Source organism: Saccostrea echinata, unplaced genomic scaffold (genome assembly GCF_033153115.1).
Source record: "Saccostrea echinata isolate AGI-Se365-2 ecotype Australia unplaced genomic scaffold, CSIRO_AGI_Sech_v1 ptg000015l, whole genome shotgun sequence".
NCBI lineage: Eukaryota > Metazoa > Mollusca > Bivalvia > Ostreida > Ostreidae > Saccostrea > Saccostrea echinata.
The window spans coordinates 14,518,266-14,545,292 of record NW_026889764.1 but is presented as its reverse complement, the minus strand read 5'-3'; the positions used below and the strand labels follow the sequence as shown (position 1 = coordinate 14,545,292).

At 34.2% G+C, this 27,027-nt stretch overlaps 1 protein-coding gene across 2 annotated transcripts; it reads left to right on the top strand.

The window, feature by feature from the left end:
• Positions 1-259: 259 nt before the first annotated feature.
• Positions 260-27,027, top strand: LOC133187564 (transmembrane protein 168-like). Of its 2 annotated transcripts, none has more exons than XM_061322968.1 (4): positions 260-336; positions 21,523-22,867; positions 23,233-23,507; positions 26,219-27,027. In XM_061322968.1, exons 2-4 carry the CDS (start codon positions 21,648-21,650, stop codon positions 26,761-26,763), a joined length of 2,040 nt encoding a protein of 679 aa, XP_061178952.1. In that variant the 5' UTR covers positions 260-336; positions 21,523-21,647; the 3' UTR covers positions 26,764-27,027. The 2 variants fall into 2 exon arrangements, with proteins under 2 accessions (XP_061178952.1, XP_061178953.1); XM_061322969.1 differs by having other exon boundaries at positions 298-316.

Below are 27,027 nucleotides of genomic sequence, written 5' to 3'. Positions count from 1 at the left end.
TTGAAATAATGTTTGCCTTCCAGGGCACTTTGTTAAGTGAATGGTCTACAGAATCATATTAAATACATGTAACCTAGAGCTATGTCTTTATTGGTCAATGAAATATCTTTTCTTACAAGTTCTTATAATCATTACTCATTTGATAATTCATTTTGTGACTCAAGTCAGCTAGACTGCATTTTTTTAAAGTCGGGTTCGATCTTCTAAACCTTTTTATTGTAACGACGATCAGCAACCCGATCTGACAAGTCGAATATTCAACCAGAAACCACATGATGAGAATGAAATAAGTATTTGTCGACAAGAATGGAGAGTGGTAATACTCTGTTGTTAACTGTTATTATAACCTTATTAATGCGTATGAGTCTTTCAACTGATAGACTTACTTCTTCATGGACATTTTCTCAACAAAGTTTATACCGAATTTTCTCGTGAAACGGAAATTTCTACAAACGTTTGACTTTCCTGTTTTGTTTTGGGTTGGGTTGGGTTGGGGGGGGGGGGTCGGTTGAAATGGTGTGAAATTTCATGGTGTTTAAGAATTGAGAATTTTTATATGTTTTATTGTAAATGTAATATGTATTGAATATATATTTAACTTCTAAACCAATTGCAATTGGATATTCAAATAATTAGATTAGTTGACTTAACAATATCATATTGTTAAGTCAACAAATTTAATTATTTTAAAACAGAAACCATAGTTTAGAGCTCTGAGAAGGCAGTGAGCATCATAGCACGAATGCAGTGCTATTTTGATGAAATAGGTTCTTTCAAAAAAAAAAAGGTAAACACCTAGCCCTGAAAATGTATTTCTCATATATATTTCTCATATCATCTCTTATTGTTTGACTCTTCTTACCATTTTACAAGAGGTTCCTGTTTCTTGGGGTTGGGGTGTCAGGGGTCAAAGGTCTTTATCTGCATGGTTACTTTGTGAAACTTGCCAGATTGTTGTGGTTGATATTCATTTATTATATCAAATATGGTGATGGCCTGTGACGGTACATATTGTCATTTTATCTATTTTTGACTATTGGTACATATAATTGTCGCTGGCTGAAAAGTTAAATATGTACATATTGTTGCTGGTGACAGTATGTGCCGACCCTCACTCAGGGTTGTCCCTAAGAATTGATATAGCAAGGAACATTAAAAAAGTAGAAGGTGGTCTGAGGTTCCTCCCGACAGGGGATTGAGGGAGGAATACTAGAACAACGGGGGGATTATGTCATTATAGGTGAGAAAATTCCCCGGCCCCTGGGTCTTACTGACAGCCCTGCTCACTGCACATATTGTTGCCCACACAGATATTGTTGTTAAAGTTTTTTTTGTAGTTTTATGAATGTAATTGGTGTGTGAATCACACTGACGTGCTCTTATGCTATTTCATGCAGGGCAATTGTGATGGTACATATTGTCGTCCTGTTCATATTGTTGCAGGCGACAATGTGAACCTACCTCACTGCACATACGTTGGTACAGACCCTAAAACGTGCTACTACACCACTTGCACGGTTCGGTTCATTTCGTTTCGTGTACGGTACGGTACGCTTCTTGCACGGAATGGTACGCTTTGTGAACGGTACGGTTCGCTTTGTACACGGTACGGTACGCTTCTTGCACGGTACGGTTCGTTTTGTGTACGGTACGGTTCGCTTTGTGCACGGTACGGTACGCTTCTTGCACGGAACGGTTCGTTTTGTGAACGGTACGCTTTGGTGAACGGTATGTAAATTAAGTGGGCGGAGCCTGTATACTTTAGTTTATGATTGGCTAATTAATAAAGTCGTTTATTTCTTTATTATTATCTCTTTATTTTTTTTACAGCTGTATTTTTGCTATTACATGTAACTAGTCGTCTTATTAACTTATCTTTTTTTTAAATTTACTTTCTGTATGAAATACTTTCAATATTTAAAATAATTTTAGTTGTCTATTTATTATCTTATTTTGCACAACATCGCCTTATGGTTCAATAACGTAGAAATAAATCAAACATATCAACAAACACTGTATAACAAGGATGAAAAAAAATATTTTGGTTGCGTCCCCGTAAAGGCCTTTCTGTATTTTTTTTTAAAAGAATCAGCGTACATATGGTTTTTTTTTTCTTTTAATTTTCCTAATTGAATACAACTATTATTTAAAATATTCACTTATCACACTTTTAAACAAATGAGTTTGATTTTATAAATCCCTCATGCTTTCATTTCGTCTACCATTCTTTTTACGTTCTTGTCACTGTTGCTTCATTAAAAAAACAAACAAACAAACAAAAACAAAACAAAAATGAGAACATTTTTTTCTCTTGACCAAATGATCAAACAAACAATAAAAAAAAAGTTATTATTTTCATTTTTATTTACGAGGAATTATATATAAATATTTTTTTTTTTACATAGATTCCTTAGGTTTTTTGCTTACTTGGAAAAATACATTGAAAAAGTAGAAGTGCACACAATTAGTGCAAAATATCACTTTATTTTTTGTGCGCGTAATTGGCTTCAAAGACAGATTTTCCGAACTAAATAATATGTCAAAATGTTATAAATAAATAGTCTGTTTTCAATTACCTGGAAAAAAATAATATGCAGTCCTCAAAAACTTTGAAAATGAATAATTTGCCCATGCCGGGTGCTACCCCCCCCCCCTTTGTTTCCTTATCAAACTCAAACTTTTTTTATTGAAGTTCTAGAGGAAAAGCTGACTGCACATAAAATTCTGTTTATCTGCAGATTAAAATGGTTCATTGTTGTAGATTTACTATTTAAGACAGCAACTGTTGATACACGTGTGAATGTAGGCATATCTGGACTAACGGGATTAGATTCGGTTCAATATACACAGCTTAAATTTTTACGTGTGCTGACAATGCTTGATCGAAATTTCAAATGTTTTAGAGTAAATAACGAAAGTATAGAAAGACGTCAGTCTAGATGATGAGACCATGGCAAGAAATGCACAGTGTTTCTTTAAAAAAAAAAAACTTGGATGAACACGCATGCACGGACTACGCATTAAAAAAAAAGATTAAAGTGGGCTTTGTGTATAAATTCTATGGCAAGAAATGCACAGTGTTTCTTTAAAAAAAAAACTTGGATGAACACGCATGCACGGACTACGCATTAAAATAAAAAAAAAAATTAAACTGGGCTTTGTGTGTTAATTCTAGGTAAAATATTTTTACCTGCAGGTTTCAGTGAATAAAGCAAATGAAATGGGAAAATGCTTTGAATGAAAATTAATTCTGACATATCCAGATTTTTTTTTTAATTACATGTATTAAACTGAAAATTCCATGCGAAAATGTGGCGATCGAACTTTTTGGTAGTATGTTATATTGGCGATAACATCTTGGGTAGATCAGAGGAGTGTAAACCAACACATATGATTTATATATACATCGCTTTTATTTATTTTTTTCCTAGTGATTTTGACATGTCCGCTTTCAAATTGACAATTTAGTTCGTATCCGTAATTTTTTAAAAATTATTTTTGTTGCTAAATCTGTAATCATTTCTCCCTAAAACTATTACTTACATGAATAGAAAATGATTTTAAGGGCTTGATTTCGGAAAATAGCACAGGATCTTAATACATTTTGCAATGTGTCTTGGTTTCCGAGAACGTTCATAGAGAAAAGAATAGGGTAGATAAAAGCTATAGAAATAAACGATAAAGTATATAATTCACTTTTATTTATAATAAATTGTACACGAAAATATTACGATGCTGCATTTAATATGAAAAAAATGTTAGTCAAGCACAGCCCGATCATGCATAGCGAATAAGGAATCCCCGAGTTGTATTGAAGTCGTAACTAGTTTTGAGTAGTTTCCTTATATTAACAGATTTAAGTCCAGATGCATGGTACTTAACAATAATATTTTGAATCTTTGGATTATTTTCCGTCCTTCTTTAACGTGCTCTGCATCGACAGAAATAAAAGAAAATTAATTACTGTATTTGGTCATTCGGAATGCTTTCGGGGCGTGGCTTGCATAATTATTTCAAAAATTATTCATGAACGGTACGGTTCGCTTTGTGCACGGTTCGGTACGCTTCTTGTACGGTACGGTTCGTTTTATGTACGGTACGGTTCGCTTTGTGCACGGTATGGTTCGCTTTGTTCACGGTACGGTACGCTTCTTGCACGGAACGGTACGGTTCGTTTCTGAGGTGTAGTAGCATGTTTTAGGGTCTGTATGTCACATGACAATACATAACAATACTTCCATTTAAGAAATTGGATACCATTTTTAGAGTTTAATTGGGATATAATATGAAGTTGGTCGGCTAGTTGTATTCGGCGCGTCGGCGCGCCAGCGCGTCCATCTCATCCCAATATCACAAAAGTATTTTCTCCCTGCATTAAAACACTCAAATGACATCGATTTTCTTAATAATTTAAGCATTATCGCTTATATTCAAGTCGAAAGCCCGAGCCGGATTGTAATTTTTGTTGGGTGGATCCAGAAATTTTTCCCTAGGAGGTGTTGGCTCAAATCGCAAGGGAAAGAGGTCCGAGGCATAGCTTTAGTAATTTTACTATGTCAGTTTAAATAAATTTGAATTTTCCAGGGATCCGGATCCCCTTTGATCCTTGCATGCCTTACCACAATTTGTGCTAGAGTAATCCGAAATTTACCCCAATTTTTTGAGTTGGCCTACTTTCGATTTATCTCTCTCTCTCTCTCTCTCTCTCTCTCTCTCTCTCTCTCTCTCTTTATGTATAACAAAAAATTACCGGTATTACGTAATGACCCTAGACTCTAGAGTTTAACCCCCTTTTTAGAGACTTGATTATCATGGCAATAAGCTGCCACGCATTGGAATCAGTGTTTGACAAAGATTCCTTGTTACGTATTAAAATAATACTTAATCTACTACTAAAAATTAACTTGTCTTTATTTCAGGAGGGGGGGGGGGTAACTTTAGTTACAGAAATAGCTGGCCTGTAAACCTAAACAGATCATTTGTACTACAGATCATGTGCCAGTATACATAAAGTCCTGCCTCCCCATATTGTAGTCTCCTCAACCACTTATCTCATTAAAAATCCAATCATAGAAAATACATGTACAATGGTTCCTTCAACATTCCTTAAACATTAATTGTTGTGGTTTTGTGTTTTGCAGAGTGAAAATTAAAATAGAATTTGATGGTCATTAAAGTAAGAAGCATAATTATCAAAAAGTTTTATGATGAACTGTGTTCATGAAATACTGAGTCATTCGCTGATTACACAAAAATTGATGCCAATGAAAATTGATAAAACCAGTGTATTTACTGTATTAATTAGTGGCCATGAATAAAAGAAACCACAGGCAGTTAAATAATGATGTTGAAGCTTCAAAAACATAATTCTATCTATGAAACTTTCTCTTTTTAGCCGGGCTCATTGCTCGTATAGCAATAGCCGGCTTATGTTACGGTGTTCAACCGGAAATGCTGCTTCAGCTCACCGCCAAATTAAAGATATACACGCTATAACTTGCGTCAGTTAAAAATAAAGTTGGAAATTTATTTATTTTGTTTACCAAATAAAGTTACGAAAATATTGAAAATTACACAATTGGAAATGAACGCATTATAAAGATCTCAAATTATAATTATTTATTATCCTACTAGGAAAGTAATGCTATATTTAAATTCATGCATCATGTGACACCGTCGCTACTTTTAGATTGATAAACAAAAATGGCGTCAAGAAAACGAGGCCGTTTGATATACAAAATAGCTTTTGACATGGATGGCATACGTTTTTTGTTTAAAGATACTTATTTTGATAACAACCATTATTAACCATCTACTCTGTAATTACAGATATTAAATTTTATTCAAAATAGTAGTCAAAATGTAACGTACCTTGTTGTCTATGATTTCCTGCGGACATGCGTGTCTATATACTGTTTACGCACTTCTTCATCAATATTCATGAAAAGGCTGAATTCTTAATTGCAGATCTTGCTTAATTGATTTGTAATTACAACGACTTATTTAGTAAAACTTTGTGGAAAGTAATTATTTTTTATTACATATCATGTTTCTCAAATCATTTAATCATTTTGTTTCACATAAAAAATCGCGTTTATATAGCGTGTACATCTTTAAATATGAGTAAGAATATACATGTAGCACGTATGCTCAACCACCTTTGAAGCAATACAAACACTTAATCAAACAAATTTAAGTTAACTAAGAAATTCTCAAAAAAAAAAAAAAAAAAATGATGGTAATAATCTTTCTCCCCTTTTCTTCAATAAATTATTTGTCTAAAAAAATGCGAAAGGTAATTTCATCAAGTTTGCTAGTTTTACATTCTATAAATAAAGGTTCTGTTACCAGGCTAACACTTGTGCGGGGAGCACGTGACCCGATGCACACCTTTATGCAAAACTCCCCGCTGAGGACCCGTCTGTGTATAAACGTTTGACCTTGTTGCATCAATATTTATTTACTTCTGTAAGTGATGTTAGACCCCGAAACGATACAAGTGATAAATTGTTTACGCTGTTAAATTCAAACTGCATTTTATTTAATTTTTTTTTAAACATTTTTTATTCATACTATATGCCATAAATATATTTTTGTGTTACATATTCTTCCAGTGTCTTGTTGTTATTCATCTGTAATTACAATGTATGTTTCATGTAAAACGGACTTGTTCATTTCTCTGTAAATGGGCCCGGCTCTCTGTACTTCTCAGTACTTTGATTATTTATGATATCGCGCCCGATGCTAACGGAATTGTATAAGCGATAATTTATTTAATAAACAAAATCTGTTGCGCGAGCGCGCCGACGCGCCGAATACAATTAGCCAGTTGGTCACTTGATCAAATCTTATAAAGCCCAAAGGGCATTATAGTAGATTTGATCATGTACCAACTTTGTCATATCCAAAAGAAACTCTGAAAAATGATATTTTAATTCTTGTATTTATATTTTTATTTTTATTTGCATTACAGAGAAAAAAACGCGCTATTTAGACTTTGTTATGGAAATGCAATATAACATACATGTATGATGTTATGTGACATCACAGTCTAAACCTGTTGTTTGCTTTGAATGCTTTCCATACATAAGAAATTCTGATCACATAATCAGCTTCATGTCATTGAAAATTGAATGTCAATTTACAGGTAAACTTCGATATCTTGACATCGGATATGTCGACAATCTGGGATATGTCGACGTCCGTCCACAGTCCTGGCAGTATTTACCATATATAGATGATTTGCAAAACTCTGATATGTCGACCTCGGTAATGTCAACCATCCAGCTTATCTCGACATATATTCACAGTCCCAAGAGCAAAATTTGCCTGGTATACGTCGACATTGGGGCAATTTTCTGCTCTACTAAACCTAACTGTTTGTCAGATGGTCGCTTGTCATGCACGGACAAATCTGTGTATATTGACATTGTTAGAAATTCACACCTAGCTTTCACACCACTATTTTGACTGCACACTGCTTAATTAATTTTATAGACTGTGTTTGTAGAAGAATCCCAAGCCTCAATCATTGACCATCTTTGAGACATTAATTGCTTAACTAAGGAATTGATATTTTATGGTAAAAATGCATCCAGGAAAAACAATCCAATCAATGACACAATTAACTGAATCTAGCCTAATTCATGCATACATGTTTGTAACATCAGTACGTTAATTCAAATACACAAATCTTTCAAAGTTTGTTTTAATGAGCTTTCTTCCTGAAATGAAATAAGTAAAACATATATGCATTTAATACTTTTCTGTATATCGGATGTTGACAGTCACTCTATACTGTTTGAAGTTAATAGAGTGCATATCATATCCTGTTCTGACAAAAACAAAGTTACACGTGAAATGCTGGATGGAAAAAACTTTGTAAAAGAAAGATTTTGATATAGAGAAAGAACACATTTTATAAATGAGATTTTTAAAAAATAACTTTAGATTTTGTAGTTAAAATAGAACGATTGCTGAAATTTTTATGAGACGAACCACTGTCTATTGAAGTCATGTACATAAAAACTTGTCTCTGTTTTGCTATGCAGTGAAATCTTGGACGTTGAGTCTCAACTCTGATATCTCGACACCTCGGATATCTCGACATTTTCCGATAGTGCTGCTGAAGTCGAGATAACAAAGTTTACCTGTAATTATTATTGTCATGTATAAAGGAAAGACACTGACAAATGTAATTTAAAAATACAGTCAGACTTGTTATCCCAAACTCAATGGGACTGAGTGAAAACTTTGAGACATCCAATGACTCAAGATATCGAGGATAAAATACTTAAAGAATAAGTGGTTGGGACTTCCAAATCACTTCAACATATCCATGGTATTTTAGATTTCCATGTTCGAGATACCGAAGTTCAACTATATGACTAATCATTGCTTTGCTGTTCTTGAGAAGAAAATTTTTAAAGAATTTTCCTATATATTCCTAATGTAAAACTTTGATTGCCCATTGTTGCCCTGCCCTAGCCCTGGGGGTCATGATTTGATCAAACTTAAAAGCTTGAGTCTACTTTACCTGAAGATCCTTCCATATAAATATGACTATAATCATGGGCTTGCTGTTCTTGAGAGGAAGATTTTTAGAGATTTTCTGTATACATGTATATTAAGGATCTTCCATGGTTTTTAGTTAGATATGTTTTTTATCCATTGAGTTGTGTGTTTTTATCCATTGAGTTGTTTTTTTTATCCCAGAGCCTTGGCGAGGGGATAGAAAAACAAGAGTTGGATAAAAAATCATATCTAACCATAAACCATGGGAGATTCTTTTTATTTCATGTTTTATGCAAAGCTATTTCATGTTTTACACTGTGTTATACATACATGTATTTGTAAATCTACAATATACTTCATCAAATTCAAACAAAAACCATTGTGACAACTGTGGATATGAAAACGATATCCTATGAGCACTGTATAAACATGATAAACATGATAAAGGAGTAAACATGATAAATTCCTATGTAAAACAGATTGCAAATTGCAAATTGTGACACCCAACCCCTGGAGGTCATTATTTGAAAAAAACTTTAATGAACACTATGTAATGATTGATTGATTGTATGATGTTTATGTCCCATTCAAGAATTTTTCACTCATACAGAGATGTCACCACATACTGGTGAAGGGCTTCAAATTTAGACCTTTACTCAGCACTCAGGGTCATTGAGCAGTGAGGGTTCTTAATCGTGCCAAAGCCTACCGTGACATGGGGCTTTGGTTTTTAAGGTCTCGTCCGAAGGCCCCGCACCTTTCACTTCAAATTGCCAAGCGCTTGGCGAAGGAACAGTTGCTACCTATTTTTTATAGACTTAGGTCAGTCACGGCCATGATTTGAACACAAGACCTTCCGATCACAGAGCAAGCACTCTATTGTCTGAGCTACCATGATGGCCACTATGTAGGGATGTCAATTTTATTCTGACAGCTTAGTCGAATAGTCGGAGGCTTTAGTCGAACGATAGTCGAATATTCGTTGAAATTTAAATTAATGTTTCATGTCATTTTACTATTTGTCTTTTATAGACTAGTTGTACAATATTTATACTATGCTATCCACATTATACAACGAATCTCTGAATCGTAAACATTTACGTTGTACAATAAATACATCTACATGTATCCACTGTATTTGATTTACTTCACATTTTATCTAAATGCAGAATATCAAACACTGGCATTTGTCCTTTTTTTTCATAAGGCTGGTACATGTACCCGTTACTTGAAGTCATTTGTACGTGTTTTGATAGTGATCTATAGCTATGACTGGTAAACAATTAAAGCGTGTCTCTTATGAAAACAGAGAGAGCTTGCGATAACTTTTAATTATGTGATTTTGTGCAAACAATCAATACAATCTTAAAATGACTGTATGATATTAATATCAGAAAGAAACACCATTTAATTACACTAACTATCCTCCAGTTAACATGTATTTACAATTTTGTAAAAGCTGTTTAATTATTCTTTATGAATATTGCATTACGTCAAATCTTATGGAATTGCAGGTTGAAACTTTATTATTTAAATCAAAACCAAACAATTCTTGAACACCCTCTCCATTTGCAACAATAAGAGGTAGACATTCCTTGATAATCATGTTTGTGTTAGCAACATTTTCCTTTCCGGTTCTGCTTTTTTGTCATTTTTGCGGAGAAGTTACTAGGAAAGTTTTACTTTTAAGACTATATGTTTGACGGATTCGGCATACGATACATAATATTTGATGTTCCACTGCAGAATACAAGTTCAGTTTCACAGAAACTTGATAACTTACTTTTCACTGTTTTTCCATCCTAACATCATATAAAGTATGCCAAAAACTGTAGATTTTGGAGGCATGTTTGCCGAACATAAATCGACATATACATAATTTCCTTTAAACAGTTAAACCTTATCCCGAGTTTTACTTACGATCTTGATCTGTAAATAAATGAAATGGGCAGATCCAAATTCATTACCTTGAATTTAAATTTACTATTAGCTAACACATTTTTAACGAATAACCGACTAAAGAAATTTTAGTCGATAGTCGGTATGATCGAACGATAGTCAAGTACTCATATATTCGTTGACATCCCTACCACTATGTAATGAAGCTTTCACATAAGTATCAACTCTTCTGGCCCAGAAACACAATATGTATAGTTTTGAATAGATTTTTATTTGTGTACTATTTATTTAAAAAGAAACTTCACGTTGACAGTCCGACATCAGGGACCTCAGGGCTAGAAATAATTATTTTTGTTTACTCATGGTCACTAGGGCAATCACCCTAAATTTTTACTGGTCAGCTAAGTACTTTCACTGTCCAATGACGCCAGTAGATTTTAAAAAGACTGGCCCAAAACCATAATAATAATAGTAATATTTTTAGCTCACCTGAGCTGAAAGCTCAAGTGAGCTTTTCTGATCACCCGTTGTCTGTCGTCTGTCCATCCGTCCGTCTGTCCATCCGTCCATCTGTAAACTTTTCACATTTTCGACTTCTTCTCGAGAACCACTGGGCCAATTTTAACCAAACTTGGCACAAAACAACCTTGGGTGAAGATGGGGAGTTTAAATTGTTAAAATGAAGGGCCAAGTCCCCTTCAAAGGGGAGATAATCAAGGAAATACAAAAATGCTGACCCACAGGGCACATGCCCTCTGCAATGTACTAGCCCAGACTGAAAATTCGCTGGTCCCAGACCAGCGGGCCATCAACTATTTCAAGCCCTGGACCTACATGTGTATACTATTTATATAATAGTGTTGTACTTTGCATGCACTATGCCTAAATAGTAGTCAGGGTTTGACACATGGTGCACGAGCCAGAGGCGAGTGCACTATGTGTCAAACCCTGACTACTATTTAGGCATAGTGCATGCAAAGTACAACACTATTGTTATTATTATGCTGACTGTTGTATAAAAACGACAGTATTTTCTCCATTTCCAATGTTTAATCACCTCTTACATTCATGTTCCTATTATGACGTCAAGTTGTGCTACATGTACGTCATAATCTTTTTTCTTTAATTTTGAATGTTCCATGCATTATGTGTATGTACAAATAGTTTCAGAGAAGTTAGTTGAGTGAAGGGGAAAAAATTGCAAGAAACTATTTTAGAAAAATTATTTTGTTTAATTTTTAGCTCTACTGGTCAGAGACCAGAAGAGCTTATGCGATAGTAATGTGTCCGTCGTCCTGTCTGTCTGTCTGTCCGTCCATCTTTAAACAATTTTTCAAAACGCTACTCCTCCTACAGTTTTGGTCTGATTTCAATATAACTTGGCACACAAGTAGACTACACTAAGATACATAATTCTGTATATCGGTTTTTAATTTTGATGTACGGTGTTGCCATGGTTACTAAAAATAGAGATTTCTGGAAAATACTTTCAAAACGCTACTCCTCCTACAGTTTTGGTCTGATTTCAGTATAACTTGGCACACAAGTAGACTACATAAAGATACATAATTCTGTATATCGGTTTTTGATTTCAATGAACGGTGTTGCCATGGTTACTAAAAATAGAAATTTCCTTGAAAAACTTTCAAAACGCTACTCCTCCTACAGTTTTGATCTGATTTCAATAAAACTTGGCATATAAGTAGACTACACTAAGATTCATAACTCTGTGTATCGGTTTTTAATTTCGATGAACGGTGTAGCCATTGTTACTAAAAATAGAAATTTCTCTGTAATACTATCAAAATGCTACTACTCCTACAGTTTTGGTCTGATGTCAATAAAACTTGGCACACACAAGTAGACTACACAAAGATACATAATTCTGTTTATCAGTTCTTGATTTCGATGAACTGTATTGCCATGGTTACTAAAAATAGAAATTTCCTTGAAAAACTTTCGAAACGCCACTCCTCTTACAGTTTTGATCTGATTTCAATAAAACTTGGCATATAAGTAGACTACACTAATATACATAATTCTGTATATTGGTATTTAATTTCGATGAATGGTGTTGCCATGGTTACTAAAAATAGAAATTTCTCTGTAATACTTTCAAAATGCTACTCTTCCTACAGTTTGGTCTGATTTCAGTATAACTTAGCACTCAAGTAGACTACACTAAGATACATAATTCTGTACATGGGTTTTTTCGATTTCAATGAATGGTGTTGCCATGGTTACTAAAAACAGAAATTTCCTTGAGATACATTCAAAATGCTACTCCTCCTACAGTTTTGATCTGATTTCAATATAACTTGGCACACAAGTAGACTACACTAAGATACATAATTCTATTTATTGGTTTATGTTTTCAATGAACAGTGTTGCCATGGTTGCTAAAAATAGAAATTTCTGTTTGTTTGTTTTGTTTATTGTTTAATGCCCCTCTCGAGAATTTTTCACTCATATGGAGACGCCACCATTTGCCCATGGAGAGCTGCAAATTTTTACCTTTACTCGGCACTCAGGGCCATTGAGCAGTGAGGGATCTTTTTCGTGCCAGCACCTACTGCGACACGGGACCTCAGTTTATACGGTCTCATCCGAACCCGGTCTTCACGTCCCACAGTGGGATTCAAACCTGTGTCGTAAGGATCAACTCCTTATTCCGCGACTCTAGAGTGAACGCTCTAACCACTGCGCCACACGGGCAACTAGAAATTTCTGTGTTCTGTGAAATACTTTCAAAATGCTACTCTTCCTACAGTTTTGGTCTGATTTCAGTATAACTTGGCACACAAGTAGACTACACTAAGATACATAATTGTCTTTATTGTTTTTTGGTTTTGTTGAATGATGTTGCCATGGTTATTAAAATCTAAATTTCTGTAAAATTCTTTCAACAGTTTTAGTCTGATTGCAATAAATCTTGCCACAAAAAGAGACTAAACCAAGGATCATTATTCTATTTATTGCAGCTGTTGCAAAGTTTCAAGTCCAAGTGCTACTTTTATCTTCCTTCGTTATGAGTGCAAACCAGTAGAGCTACAGTCTCGTCAGAGACTTCTGATTTTCTCTAAGTGTAAAATATTTTAAACTAAGTTTATATATATTATAATACAGTGTTTTAGATAACGGCGTCTGTGGCATAATTGGTAGCGCGTCGGACTGACAATCTCGGGATCATGAGTTCAATCCCCGGCATGGGCGCTGTCGGGTTTCCTTCAGAAAAAGAAGCTGTACACTATCTCGGCATAGTATGCTTATGCTATATAAATCCTTAGAACACTATGCAAAAATAGTTGGGTATTGATTATATAGAGACAAACTGACAGGAAGCATAATAATAGTTTATATACATTGTAGGTCCCTGCTGAAATTACACGTTAACTTCAACGACTAAATGTACTTCTTTTTTGGAAGGAGCAAAAAGAATGCAAAAGAAAAACCTTAAAGAAATGCATAATATACTCATCAGAAAACAAAGGCATGCACAAGAATTCTTTAATTTAATTACTGCTATAAATAATGTTGTTATAAAACATATATTAAGATTTCTTTGACATTGTTTATTCATAGGTTAGGATTCTGGACAAAATTCATTGAGGTTCAACCCCCACAAAATATGATTCAACTGTATAATTATCCTTTTCAGTGATAAAAATCAGTCACCAGGTTCCTATAGCTGGGTGTCCTACTTTAGTAAAATTAATTAATATACTGATTTTTCAATATTCTGTTCTAAAGTTTTTCAAAATCAATTGTTAGACTAGCAATCATTTTCAAATTGATTATCAATTTCCTATGGTATATCATGTATGTCAGGCAATCCCTGTTCTTATCATGCTAAAAATTAAGTATCAGTTATCATCCAGGATTTTTCAGACGTTGACATTCTAATGCATGTACAGATATGGTGGTGTTATCCCTATCTGTCTGTCCTTTATACTTATAAGACATATTGCTTCTCCTTCAACAGCTGTTTAATTAGTCATAAAAGTCTCTTTACATTTGATTGACCATATATCACACAGATACAGAATATTACAGGTTTTAAATTCTGATATTCGGATTTCTGCATTTGGCACCCATAGGGGCTCAAAGTGGCATTGATTCCTATGAAAGATTTTGGTTTTCATTTGCAGTCACTTCAGATAATTAGATCTTGTTATAGAGTAGTGATGAGAATGTAATATAAACCAACAAGGATATATTAATGCTGTATGTGACTGATTTGTTTACAAGTTGAGTGTTTATATAGATTACTTTGATAGTGAACATAGTGAAATTAAAACTAGCGCAATGTGTATTCCACTTTTGCAGTATACAGCGGTCATCATTCAGTGCATGTATGTACATGTGTGAAACTTCTGGATTCATTATGGAAACTTTCAATAAATGTTATATTTTGTCATGTTTTTTAGGTCTCCTGAGTCACTCAGGTGACCTATTGCTATCCATTTTTGTCCGTCGGCGTGCGTTAACTTTTGAACATTTTCAGCTTCTTCTCTAAAACCGCTCAACCAATTTCAACCAAATTTGGCATATAGCTTCTATAGGTGAAGAGGAACAAAAATTGTGAATTTCATGGTCCCTGCCCCCCTGGGGCCTAAGGGGTGGGGCTAAAGACACCAAAATTAATGCAATCTTTAAAAATCTTCTTTACTCCTAGACATCAACCATTCAAACTGTTGGCATCATTGTAATAAACATTGAGCCCTCTACCAAAATTGTGAAATTCATGGCCCCAGGGTCAGGGGTTCTGGTGCTAGGGTGGGGCTATATAGATCATATAGTGAAAATGCATTATTTCTTAAAGTTTGAAAATCTTCTTCTCTGCTCCTGGGAATCAAATAAACTAAGTACACAGATATGAAGAGCAAGAATGCCTTATCCAAAATTGTGAAATTCATGGCCCCAGGGTCAGGGGTTCTGGTGTTTGGACGGGGCTCTATTGATTATATAGTGAAGATGCATTATTTCTTTGAAAATCTTCTTCTCTGCTCCTGGGTATTGAATAAACTAACTAAGTACATAGTTATGATGAGCAAGAGTGCCTTTTCCAAAATTGTGAATTTCATGGCCCCAGGGTTAGGGGTTCTGGTGTTTGGACGGGACTCTATTGATTATATATATAGTGGAAATGCATTATTTCTTTGAAAATCTTCTTCTCTGCTCCTAGGTATTAAATAAACAAACTAAGTACATAGTTATGATGAGCAAGAATGCCTTTTCCAAAATTGTGAATTTCATGGCCCCAGGTTTAGGGGTTCAGGTGTTAGGGCGGGGCTCTATTGATTATATAGTAAAAATGCATTATTTCTTTGAAAATCTTCTTCTCTACTCCTGGGTATTATTTAAACAAACTAAATACATAGTTATGATAAGCAATGATGCCTCTTCCAAAATTGTGAATTTCATGGCCCCTGGATCAGGGGTTCTGGTGTTAGGGTGGGGCTCTATTTATAATGTAGTGAAAATGCATTATTTCTTTGAAAATCTTCTTCTTTGCTTCTGTGTATCATTTAAACAAACTAAGTACATTGTTTTGATAAGCAATGATGCCTCTTCCAAAATTGTGAAATTCATGGCCCTAGGGACAGGGGTTCTGGTGCTAGGACGGGGCTATGTAGATCCTATAGTGAAGGTGATTTATTTCTTTGAAAGTCTTCTTCTCTGCCCCTGGGTATTATTTAAACAAACTAAGTACATTGTTATGATATGCAAGGATGCTTCTTCCAAAATTGTGAATTTCATGGCCCCAGGGTCAAGGGCTCTGCTTGAAAAGGGGGGGGCTCTATTGATTATATACTGAAAAACCAAAATTTCTTTGAAAATATTCCTTTCTGCTTCTGGTTAAAAAGCAAAGAAGCTATGTGTATAGTTATGATGAGCAAGAGTGCTTCTTCCAGAGTAGTGAATTGCATGAGCCCTGGGTCAGATGTGCTGGCTTAAGGGTGGGGCTCGATAATATAGTGAAAATGCATTAATTCTATTTAATTATCCTGTCTGCTCCTTAGTGTTAAGCAGATAAACAAAGTGATTACTTATAATGAGCAAACTTCTGGTCCCAAGGTCAAAGGCTCTGGTGTTTCTCAGTGGGGAGGGGGGCTGTATTGATAATATAGTGAATCTGTGGTAAAAATGCATTATTTCTTTAAAAATCTTCTCTGCACCTGGATATATCAGAGGCAAAAAGAGTAAATGTTTGAATAAGGAAGGGTAATTTTTACCAGATTTTTGAACATCTGGACCATTTGGTCAAGTGTTCTGGTCCCGGCAAGGGCTCTATTAATTTGTATTCTTCTGAGAGGAGTTATTCCCCTTTACCATTTACTTTTGATAATTAATCACTGTAAATAATGTACTTGAAAGGTTAATTGAAGAGAATTATGCAAGAATTTTTATTGTATAATACAAAAAGTACTTTCATAGTTTTAATGATCAGTTAGACTTTTAAGTAATAGATAAATAAAAATGAGACAAAAATAACTTGCCTTATTAAATGTTCATCAAAAACCAAGAGTGGCCAATATAAGAGTTTTCAACATTAGGAATTAAAATAGTATAGAAGACTGATAGTTTGTTAATGTACTGTGTGGTGATTGTGATAAATGGGGAACAGATTAGAACCTAATTTAGGAACTGTTACTGAATGCTAGACTAATTATTTTGTTGATCCTGATAATCCTATTTTTCTTGCTTTTGGGCAACAAAGCTTCACCTTTCAGTTCATTTTATACTCTATGGATCCTCTAAATTGTTGTATTATACTCAGGTGACTGTTAAGGCCCTTGGGCCTCTTGTTTAAATGAGGACTGGCTGGCATTGAGCATGTATAATAAGTAAAAGAAAGAGACTTTGAATTAACTTGCAATTTTTAGGATAGATTTAAGTAGGACACTTGAGTCACTGAGAATAGTTAATTTGTTTTACAGTACGTACATGTAAGATCATTATAAATTCAAGGACTCAAATATGAATATAATATTGTACATTAATGCTGTTTATGTAATGAGTTTTGTGAAGTTGGAATTGTCAATCTATGAACCAATGATGTTGAAGGATTGGTGAGAATTCTGAATTTCTTTCATTATTCAACATCATGCAGACATGTTAGAGTTGAGAGTTGGTGAGCAGCTAGTATTAAAATATATTCCACTGTTGAAGCTTAGAATAATTTACTGTCATTGGTACAGGAAGATCGGAAAATATAAAGTAAAGAAAACTGTAATGATATCCAATTACTGCTGGAACAAGTTTTATAATGTGTCTTTTGTCAACATCATTATTTTATCTTTTTTTATTTAATGAGTCACGACAAAGGAATACATGGTCATTTTCATTTTTTCTAATCTACTAATTAAATATCAAAGCCCATCTTTTTACCAGCTTCTTTGAAGATGCCAATTGCTAACAACATTTCAGAAGAATGTTTCGTGACTGTCCATTTCAAGTTATTCATGTTTTCCAAGGCAATTAGATCTACCAGTCAAAAGAAATTTACATTCATTAGTATTAGTTGTACATCTGTCTGTCTGCTTGTTAAAATAAATAGTCAGAATGATTCTGAGGCTAATTTACAGTTTTTAAATAAATAAGCATTGATTCTTCAATTTCATGTAAACTTATGCATTTTATGGGGGTGGATGTAATATATACATGTAATACAAGAATTTAGATACAAATGTTTAATCTTCAAATATCTCAGTATCCCATTAGGTGACATCAAATTTAAATTCATGTGCCGGTAAAAAGTCTTATTTTTAATTAAGAAATAAACAACAATGTTAAAAAGTTGATCACGTGATCAAATCCTGTGAAGCCCGAAGGGCTTCTCAGAAGATTTGATCATGTACCAACAAAGTTCATTTCCCAGTGAACTTTTTAACATTGTTGTTTATTACTTTTATTTACATTTGAGACGAATATTCTGAAAAGAACTGCATTTATTACATGAACGGCCCACCGTATTGCTATGTTGTGACGCGCAATGACCTAGCTAGAAGCTGCTTGGTCTTGAGAGTTCGCCTCGCTCCAACATTTGAATACTTACATTGATGTTCAGCACACAGGGACTTGAGACAATCTTAGCAAAATCGGGGGATTATTATACTATATACCCGATTTTGCTAAGATTGTCTCAAGTCCCTATGGTTCAGGAAATATCTGTTCATAATGAAAAATCCATGATCGCTACTGAGAATAATGATCTTACTATTATTGTATGAGTTCTTAATATATGAAGTCAAAAGCGGTGGTATCGTCTTCAATTTACATACCTTCAAAGGAATTTCGGGTTAAAAAGGTAAGCGTGATTTTAGGCTAATTAAAAACATTCTTCACATCAAAGAAAGAACTAATAATCATTTGTTGAACGAAGAAAAACATATATGTTTCAATAATTTTATCTTTTTCATCGCTTTAATGGCTTAGAAGTTCCGAAACCAGTGTCACCGTGACAGAAATATGTAGACCAGTCTAGACGAACTCCAAAAACAGCGTTTCCGGAAGTAAGAAATTGAGACTGAAAAAGACTCCGAAAATAGAGTCCGCGCATGCGCACACACACAAAAAATGGCGATTTTTTGGCAAAAATGATGGGTCTACAAAAACTGTTTGTGCAAAGTTTTGGAAAGTATGGCAATTATGCCAGTACTCAGAAATGCTAAATAAAAGACTTCGGAAGAGATCGTATTTGTCAGATTTTTGATTTTATTTGCAAAAAAGAAGATATTTACTTTCAAAGTTGACGTTTGAAGTCAGGTCAATTACAGAGAAAATGATACGTTTGAGAAGTAAATATGCATAATAAAAGGGATATATATGCAAAATGGGACAATATAAAAATTATTTTTTTCACTCTTATTGACTTAACAAAAAAGTCATCACTGACAGATGAACATCCATAATAAGTTTTCTTGAAATAATATTTTGCTTAGTAAGAATTATGTCGTGTTCATTATTTTTAGCTGAAAAGTAACATTATTCATAAATGTGGAGTCCTTTCACTCACTGCCTTCTCAACATGCTCAACATCCCCAATTCAACATTTGTTAAACTCATCTGTATATAGCTTCAAAGGATCATTTTCTTGCATTTTTCATAAACTCCCCTGCGAGATGATCATGAATAATTCATGATTTTTCTTGAATTATTCATGAATTTTATTCATGAAATGTTCATGAAATGTTCATGAAGATCCTATGAACTTATTATTGGACATTTTCAAATCATGAATTTTTATTCATGAAAGAAAGTTGATGAATATTCATGAATATATTTTTTCATGAATAATTCATGAAGAGTCATATTCATGAAGATTCATCATTTTAAGAATTATTTTTTTGAGCAAAATGTACCCCTTAACTCACTAATATAATCAAATTCACAAATCAATTTGCAAATAATTTGATTTGAAATCCAGATGATTAAAAGTATGAAATTAATTGTAATCATGCAGTTACATGTATCCAATTCACAAGAAAAAATTTGCAATTACATGTAGTTATCCAACTGCAATCAGTTATCCATTAAATTCACATGTCAATTTGCTTATGAATTTATACAGAAATCTGCATGATAAAAAACAAGATGTGTTTGTGAAACACTATGCCCCCGATCGTAACACAGTTCTGGAGTGGGATGTAGACTACAGTGCAATAGTTATGGCCAATGTTAAAGTTTTTCAAATGTAGGTCAAAGGTCACAGTTGAGGTCACATGATCAAAAATTTCTGTACCAATGGAAAGGTCTTGTCATAATGAACACTCATGTCAAATATTAAAGCCTTACCCTTGACAGTGCAATAGTTATGGGCTAGGTTAAAGTTGATAACAGACAAACAGATAGACAGGACAAAAATGATATACCCTGGGATCTTTTGATCCGGGGGCATAAAAAGTATTACATACAGCAATTCCAGAGTGGTTGAGTCAGGAAAACTGAAGGGTGTGTATATGTAATAGGACTTTTTTGTGATATTACACCTGGGTAGTTTGTTATTAAGATTTTGTTTATTTAAACAGAAATTATGCACACAGTATTGTAATTTTTCTCATGCTTTTCTCTTAGTAAGATATTTTTTTTTATGAAAAATTTAATCATATGATCATTTGACTTTGGATGTTAATTGACAATATAGGTGTTTGTGAGTGTAGTGAATGATAACTTTGGATACAGATAATTGAGATACCATTGAAATACCATTTCTATTGTCGTACATGATCATGTTATGTCCCTTGTATATAGTTTAAATTGCTACAGATTTATTCAGTCACCTGAGAGTGATTTCTCATGGATAATTTGGTGAACAGGTTAATTACTTTTAGAAAGTTTAATGAAATTTACATACCGGTATGTTTAATTTGTATTTTCCAATTCTGAATTCTTCATTTTTTTTTCCAGAATTTCAAAATTCTGTGTGATTGATTGTTGTAGTTAAAATTCCTTGCAAGATTATTTCACTTGTAAAATTTTACACCAGATGGTGGTAAAGTCTCAGCTTCAAATTTAGACCTTTACTTGGCACCTGGGCCACCAAGCAGTGAGGGTTCTTTAGCATGGTAAGGCCTGCTGCTTGAAGACCAACAATTTCACTCAAAAATGCCATTAGCGCTTGGCAAAGGAATGGTTGCTACCCTTTTTTTATTGAAGAATTTTCATAGCCAGGGTGCAAATCCATGATCTTTCAACTACATGTGCAAGTGATCTACCAACTCAGATCGAGCTACCATATGATGGTCATCCTAATAGCTGGTAGCATTCATTATTCATTGCTTTTAATATGCTAAGTTTGTGACAACATATTGCAACGTTTTGCTGATTTCCAATACAAGACTTGATTGTTTATGATTCAATTCATGCTTTTTGATATTTAATTAAATAAGAAAATCCCATCAGTCAAAGTACACATTTTCCCCCATGTTATCTTTATAAGAAACCATGCAGTAAGGCTTGTCAATGGTTTCTAGTGAATTTTTCGGTCTCCTTACTAGTGGTACCTTTGAAGAGTGAAATGTGGTTTTTTAAAAGACCCAAATAATCTACTTTGCAATATAATTTTTATTAGAATTTATTGATTTATTTATTAATTTTTTTTGACAGGTATTAAAAAGAATACCAGTACATCAGACAGAGGAGTAAGAATGTCTCTTTAGACCAGACAAAAGGAAGGGAATCATGACTGGAACTTAACTTATCACATAGTAAACCCAAATCAAAAGGAAACAATGGTGTCAATGAAAGGCATAACCTCCAAAACCAGACAACTGGAAAAGCTGAAGTTCCTGTCTACAGTCATTCTGATAGTGGCTTTAGGACTGGGACTGTACACTCAGTGGCAAGTGACAGAAAACACAGCCATCTTGATTATCTCCCTGGTTGGCCTGTTAGTGTTTGGCATTTCTTGTGCCCTACAGTTTTACTTTCACTATCCATACATAGGACAGATCTTGTTCCACATCTGGCTTGGGTGCATTCTGGGAATTATTATTTTCTCAGAGGAGAAAGAGATACAGTACATGATGCCTCAGGAGGTGATGAATATTCTGTTTATTACCAGTTTGTGTGTGCACTGTTTCTGGAATGTCCTACAGAGAGCACTGAGGCTGAACAATCACATTCCATCATTGTGTTCAAAAGTAGAGGTCCTGGAAGGAATAGGGTTTGCCATTTCTACTTTGATCACTGGGAATGACGCTATTGCAATCTCTCTTATGATGCTAGCAGTGTCATGCAATTTAGTTGCCATAAGGTTGAAATCTTATCTAGGTTTGTTGAACTTTATTGGACTTGTGTGTTTGGCATGTTTTGTGTTTTATTATGATTTGAACATTTCTGTAAACATATACGGCCTAGCCTGTTTTGTAGGTCGACATGCATTTGAACCAATCATTGACCTGTATTTCTCAGGACTGTCCACTTTAGAGAGATGGGAATCTTTCTTTACATTGCCCAGATTCTGGAGGCATACAGTTGTTTTATTTATTTTTTTACTCAATTTAGTAACAGGGGGAATTATTGGTCAGTTGTCTGGCAATCATAAGGAGTGGTTCATTGTTGTGCCATTGTTTATTTTATTTGCCATTTTATGGCTCTGCTTTCATTTCTTGTCTTTCATTACTTGCTGGAAACTCATGAGTAAAATCTCTGACTGCAACCTTACATTTGCCAGTCTTCCAGATGAAAACAAAAACATGAACCAAATCATGGCTTCCAAAGGTGTTCGTCATTTCAGCTTGATCTCGCAGCGATTGGTGTGCATCACCTTAGTAACAACTGTGGTTTTGATGGGTATAGGGTGGACAACAAGAACTGCTTACAGCCTAAGCCTTATTTCAATTTTGCTGCCAATTGAATGTGCAACCCTTAGTCTATTTTGGGAGTTAGGAGCCTCTCTTGGAGGGACTGTGACAGGGTATGCAATTATTGCTCCAAACACGGGACATAGGTAGGAAATGAATACATTTGTGTGAAATTACTGTTTGGAGACAGTGAACTGATATGACAGTTTTCATAATGAATAATTTGATTCATTATTTTTAAAAAGAGATAAGTAACAAATCACTGCAAACTGTTTTCTTTCTTGTGTAAAGATGTATCTTTGTGAATTAACTTACAGTACAATATGTGCATGAAGTACATGATATTTATTTTTTCCTATTTTGAAAAAGGAGAGTAATTAAGAAAACTTATAGAGTAGCTGTAAGAGACAAAGTGCAATGGGAAAGTGTAATTCTAAACCCCTGCTCACTAAAATTTCTGCTAATACAGTATTTTTTTGACAATTTTAATGCCTTTGCACATTTCTTATAGAATGAACACTGGTGCCACTCTACTCTCTGGTGCCTTGGTCCAGGATATTGGAACTAGAGCTACAGCCTCCCTCAACAAAATGAACCAGTTTTTCTCCCATCACATGATTGACTGCTACGGCTGTGACTATTCTACTAGTGGTATCTCTCTTGACAACCTAGAAAGCAAGGTCAAGGCATTCTTTGATCGCAGGACAAGTGATGGTCCACAGTTTGATACCTATATCATATATTTTTCTGGAGAAACATACGATTCAGGAGATTGGGCTTTAACAGGTAATGAGTCCAAGTGTGAAAATGTTGTTTTTGTTCATTGTTGTTCAAAAGATATGATTGACATATTGATTACCTGCAATGTGCATCAAGATGACACTTAAATGTGCCCTTTTCTGTAAATGTTAATAGTTTTAAAAATATATATGTTAAATCTGACATCTGATAGGTGCAAATGAATGTTCCAGACAAATACGGAGATTTATTTTACATTTATTTCATATAAATATATTTCTCAGGTGACCTTTTGCTATCTCTTTTTGTCCGTTGCACATTTAATATTGGAGTTGTTTTAGATGATTCATAGTTGCTTCAAATACCGTACAAACACTTTGACATTTGCATGTACATAAAAACATTTTGATGATATTAAGGAGTTATAATAATTGCGAACCTTGTACTGCTGTCTAAAACTATGTCCATGTATATCACGTGAAAAAAAAATACACTCAATGCTTTATCGACACAATAGCACCTATGTCTCTGAACAATAATTTACACCGATGTATTACAAGTTGATATAAGGTTTCACAAAGCAAAATTTGTAAATGTGAGCATAGAAATGAAAGATTATACATCATTTTCAGTATTTCTTTCATAAGTCTCAAAAAAGAATTGAAAATGAATTTCTGAGTTTTTCTTTATTTTCAATACAACTGAGTTTGTATTGATACTTGTAGTATCAATACAAACTCATTCAACTGCGACTCATTCAACTGATTGGTCAGTAAACAGATAGCTAATTTAACATGCAAATTTATGCTGATCTCATAAGAAATAAAGTGTTTTCGACCTGTTTACATATATGATGAGCAAGGATGCCTCATCCAAAATTTTGAATTTCGTGGACCCTCGATCAGGGGATTTGATGTTAAGGTGGGGCTCTTAATTCTTTGAAAATCTTTTTCTTTCCTCCAGGGTATTTATCAAATAACAAAACTACAAAAGTGCATCCTGTATTCCTGATTTTCATTCATTTGGGGTTAAACATTTCTTTAAGGAGCAGGGAAATTCTTACAGGTTAAAATGGTAAAAACCACACTCCCTAGACGTTTATAATGATAATGTTTGACTTTCATTTTCTTGTACTTTAATTGCTTGCTGCATTTTTCCCCTTGTATAAATGGTACCGATAAACGGTACCATTCCCAAGTTCAAAAAAGTTAACATTAATTTTTCCAATTTTGACACTAAAAATTCCCAATTCGACTGTTAAAAATTGTTGACAACTTGAAAGCATGAAAATGTAAGAACAAGGTACATTAATATGCAAAGCAATGATTGCTTGTTGTTTATTCTTTACAAAGTGCAATAATTAAGTTTGAATAAACGTAAAATAAATGTACTTTGTTGTTGTGACAGAAAATTTCCCTTTGTTGTACCAGTGCCTATTTTGGCACTATTTTCCCAATTGAATCAGTACCAGACCCATTCCCAATGGGTAGAAAAAATCGCTGGCCTGTTTTCTGAAATGCATATAGTACAAACACTTTGATATCTCTTTTATCCTTGAAATTGGTATTTTTTGTGACTGTTTGACAGTCCAGTTACACAATCAATGCATTGTATCTTACAGAATCTCTTTCTTTTCTACTTGACATCAAGCAAGCAGTCGCCCGTGTGGCGCAGTGGTTAGAGCGTTTCCTCTAGAGTTGCGATGTAAGGAGTAGATCCTTACGTCACGGGTTCGAGTCTACTGCGGGACATGTAGGCTGGTCCTTCGGATGAGACCGTATAAACCGAGGTCCTGTGTCGCAGTAGGTGTTGGCACGTAAAAGATCCCTCACTGCTCAATGACCCTGAGTGCTGAATATAGGTATAAATGTGCAGCCCTCCACCGGCAAGTAGTGGCGTCTCCATGTGAGTTAAAAATTCTCGAGAGGGACGTTAAATAAAAAACAAACAAACAAAATAAAAATCTTCTTCTCAAAAACCACTGGGCCAGAAAAGATGAAACTTATGTGGAAGCCTCCTGAGGTAGTGTAGATTCTACATTGTTCAAATCATGGCCCCCGGGGATAGGGTGGGGCCACAGTGGGGAATCAAAATTTTACATTGAAATATATATAGGAAAAAAACTTTTTTCTTTTAAAATACAATTGTGATATGTTTAGAATTTATCAAGAGCTACCTCTCTTTCATAACAAAAAAAGTTTAATAACTTTAGAAACAATGGTTGCAAGTTAAGGGATGATGTTTGGTCGTATGCAATACGGCAATAAAGCATGAAGGTGTCTTAGCAAATTCAGGACAATTAAATATGAAATGTGACGAAAACAAACATTGATCATTTTCATTTAAACCATATATGGTGTATTTTTGATAAGTTCAACTTATCCAGTTCTTTCTATTTGTTTTATTACTTTATATAAAGATGGAGCTTTTCTGTAAATTACAACAATTTAAGTCAATTCCGTTTTAAAGATATCAAGACATTAAAACAATAACCCATTTATTTACCGACTGCACATTTAGATAACAGACAAAAACTATTGAAACGTGACATTATTCAAGTTCAAAATTGGTGAAAATTTTAATTTGAATGTAAAGAGCATAATTATTATATCGTGTGCATTTCTATCTACGCGCAATCTCGTATCATTTTTTTTTTTTTTTTTAAGTTCAGATACGCCATATATAGCTTTAAACAATTATACAAATTATAGCAGAGCCATTGCTAGTGTGTGATATAAATCTTAACATTTTGTTTTCAGATGGTCGGTCTCTCAGCCTTCAGACATTGCTAGACTGGTGGTCCAGCAAAAGGAGAGATTCTGGTGCCCGCCTTATCCTCATCATGGATACAGAAAACTCGTATCTGTGGCTCACTCCTGTAAAAAGGATATATGAGGAATATGTCGCCATTCAGACCTGCAGATACAACAAAGCAAAGGATCCAGAATCTGAATTGGCCAAAGTTGGTCATTTTACTGAAGACTACGTTAGTTATAGCTTAGGAGAGGATCTGGCTCAGAATTGGAGTGACAAAGAGAGAAATGTCCGAGCCTTTTATCAGGTGTCGAGACGTTGGACCGATTTTACATTCCATCTACCGACTACAGAAGAAATAAATAACCACTGGGATACTAGTTTTCCTAAACTCTTAAAGCCCCTGGTAAGGGCTGTGAACTTTGGTGGGGTAGGGAATCCCTGTTTTTGTGTTGGATGTGTAATGAGATGCCTGAAAAGGAAGAAAATGAAATGGTTGCCGCCTAAAGAATTGAACACTGGTCATAGTTTTAAACTTGTCCGATCATAGATGTTTACAAGTAATTTTTTTTGGTTAATTTTTTTTATCAGGCATTTGGAGGAACTTGTCTAGTCTTGCACAGTTTCTACAATCTCATCACTTTGTACATGAATATGAATGATCATTAAGGGTTATTAGTAGTTTTATTTTTGAAAAGTTTTATTTTATTTGAAGTCGTGCATGTATACTCAGTACTTCATTGATTGTGTGTAATTTAATATACACTTGTAAGTGTGAATGTAACTAAAAATAAAGTCTTTGTATCAGACAATT

Coding starts and splice junctions, on each gene's coding strand:
- LOC133187564 (XM_061322968.1), top strand. CDS start 21,648: ATGGTGTCAATGAAAGGCATAACCTCCAAAACCAGACAACTGGAAAAG. Junction 22,868..23,232: donor GCTCCAAACACGGGACATAG/GTAGGAAATGAA, acceptor CATTTCTTATAG/AATGAACACTGGTGCCACTC. Junction 23,508..26,218: donor AGGAGATTGGGCTTTAACAG/GTAATGAGTCCA, acceptor TTTTGTTTTCAG/ATGGTCGGTCTCTCAGCCTT.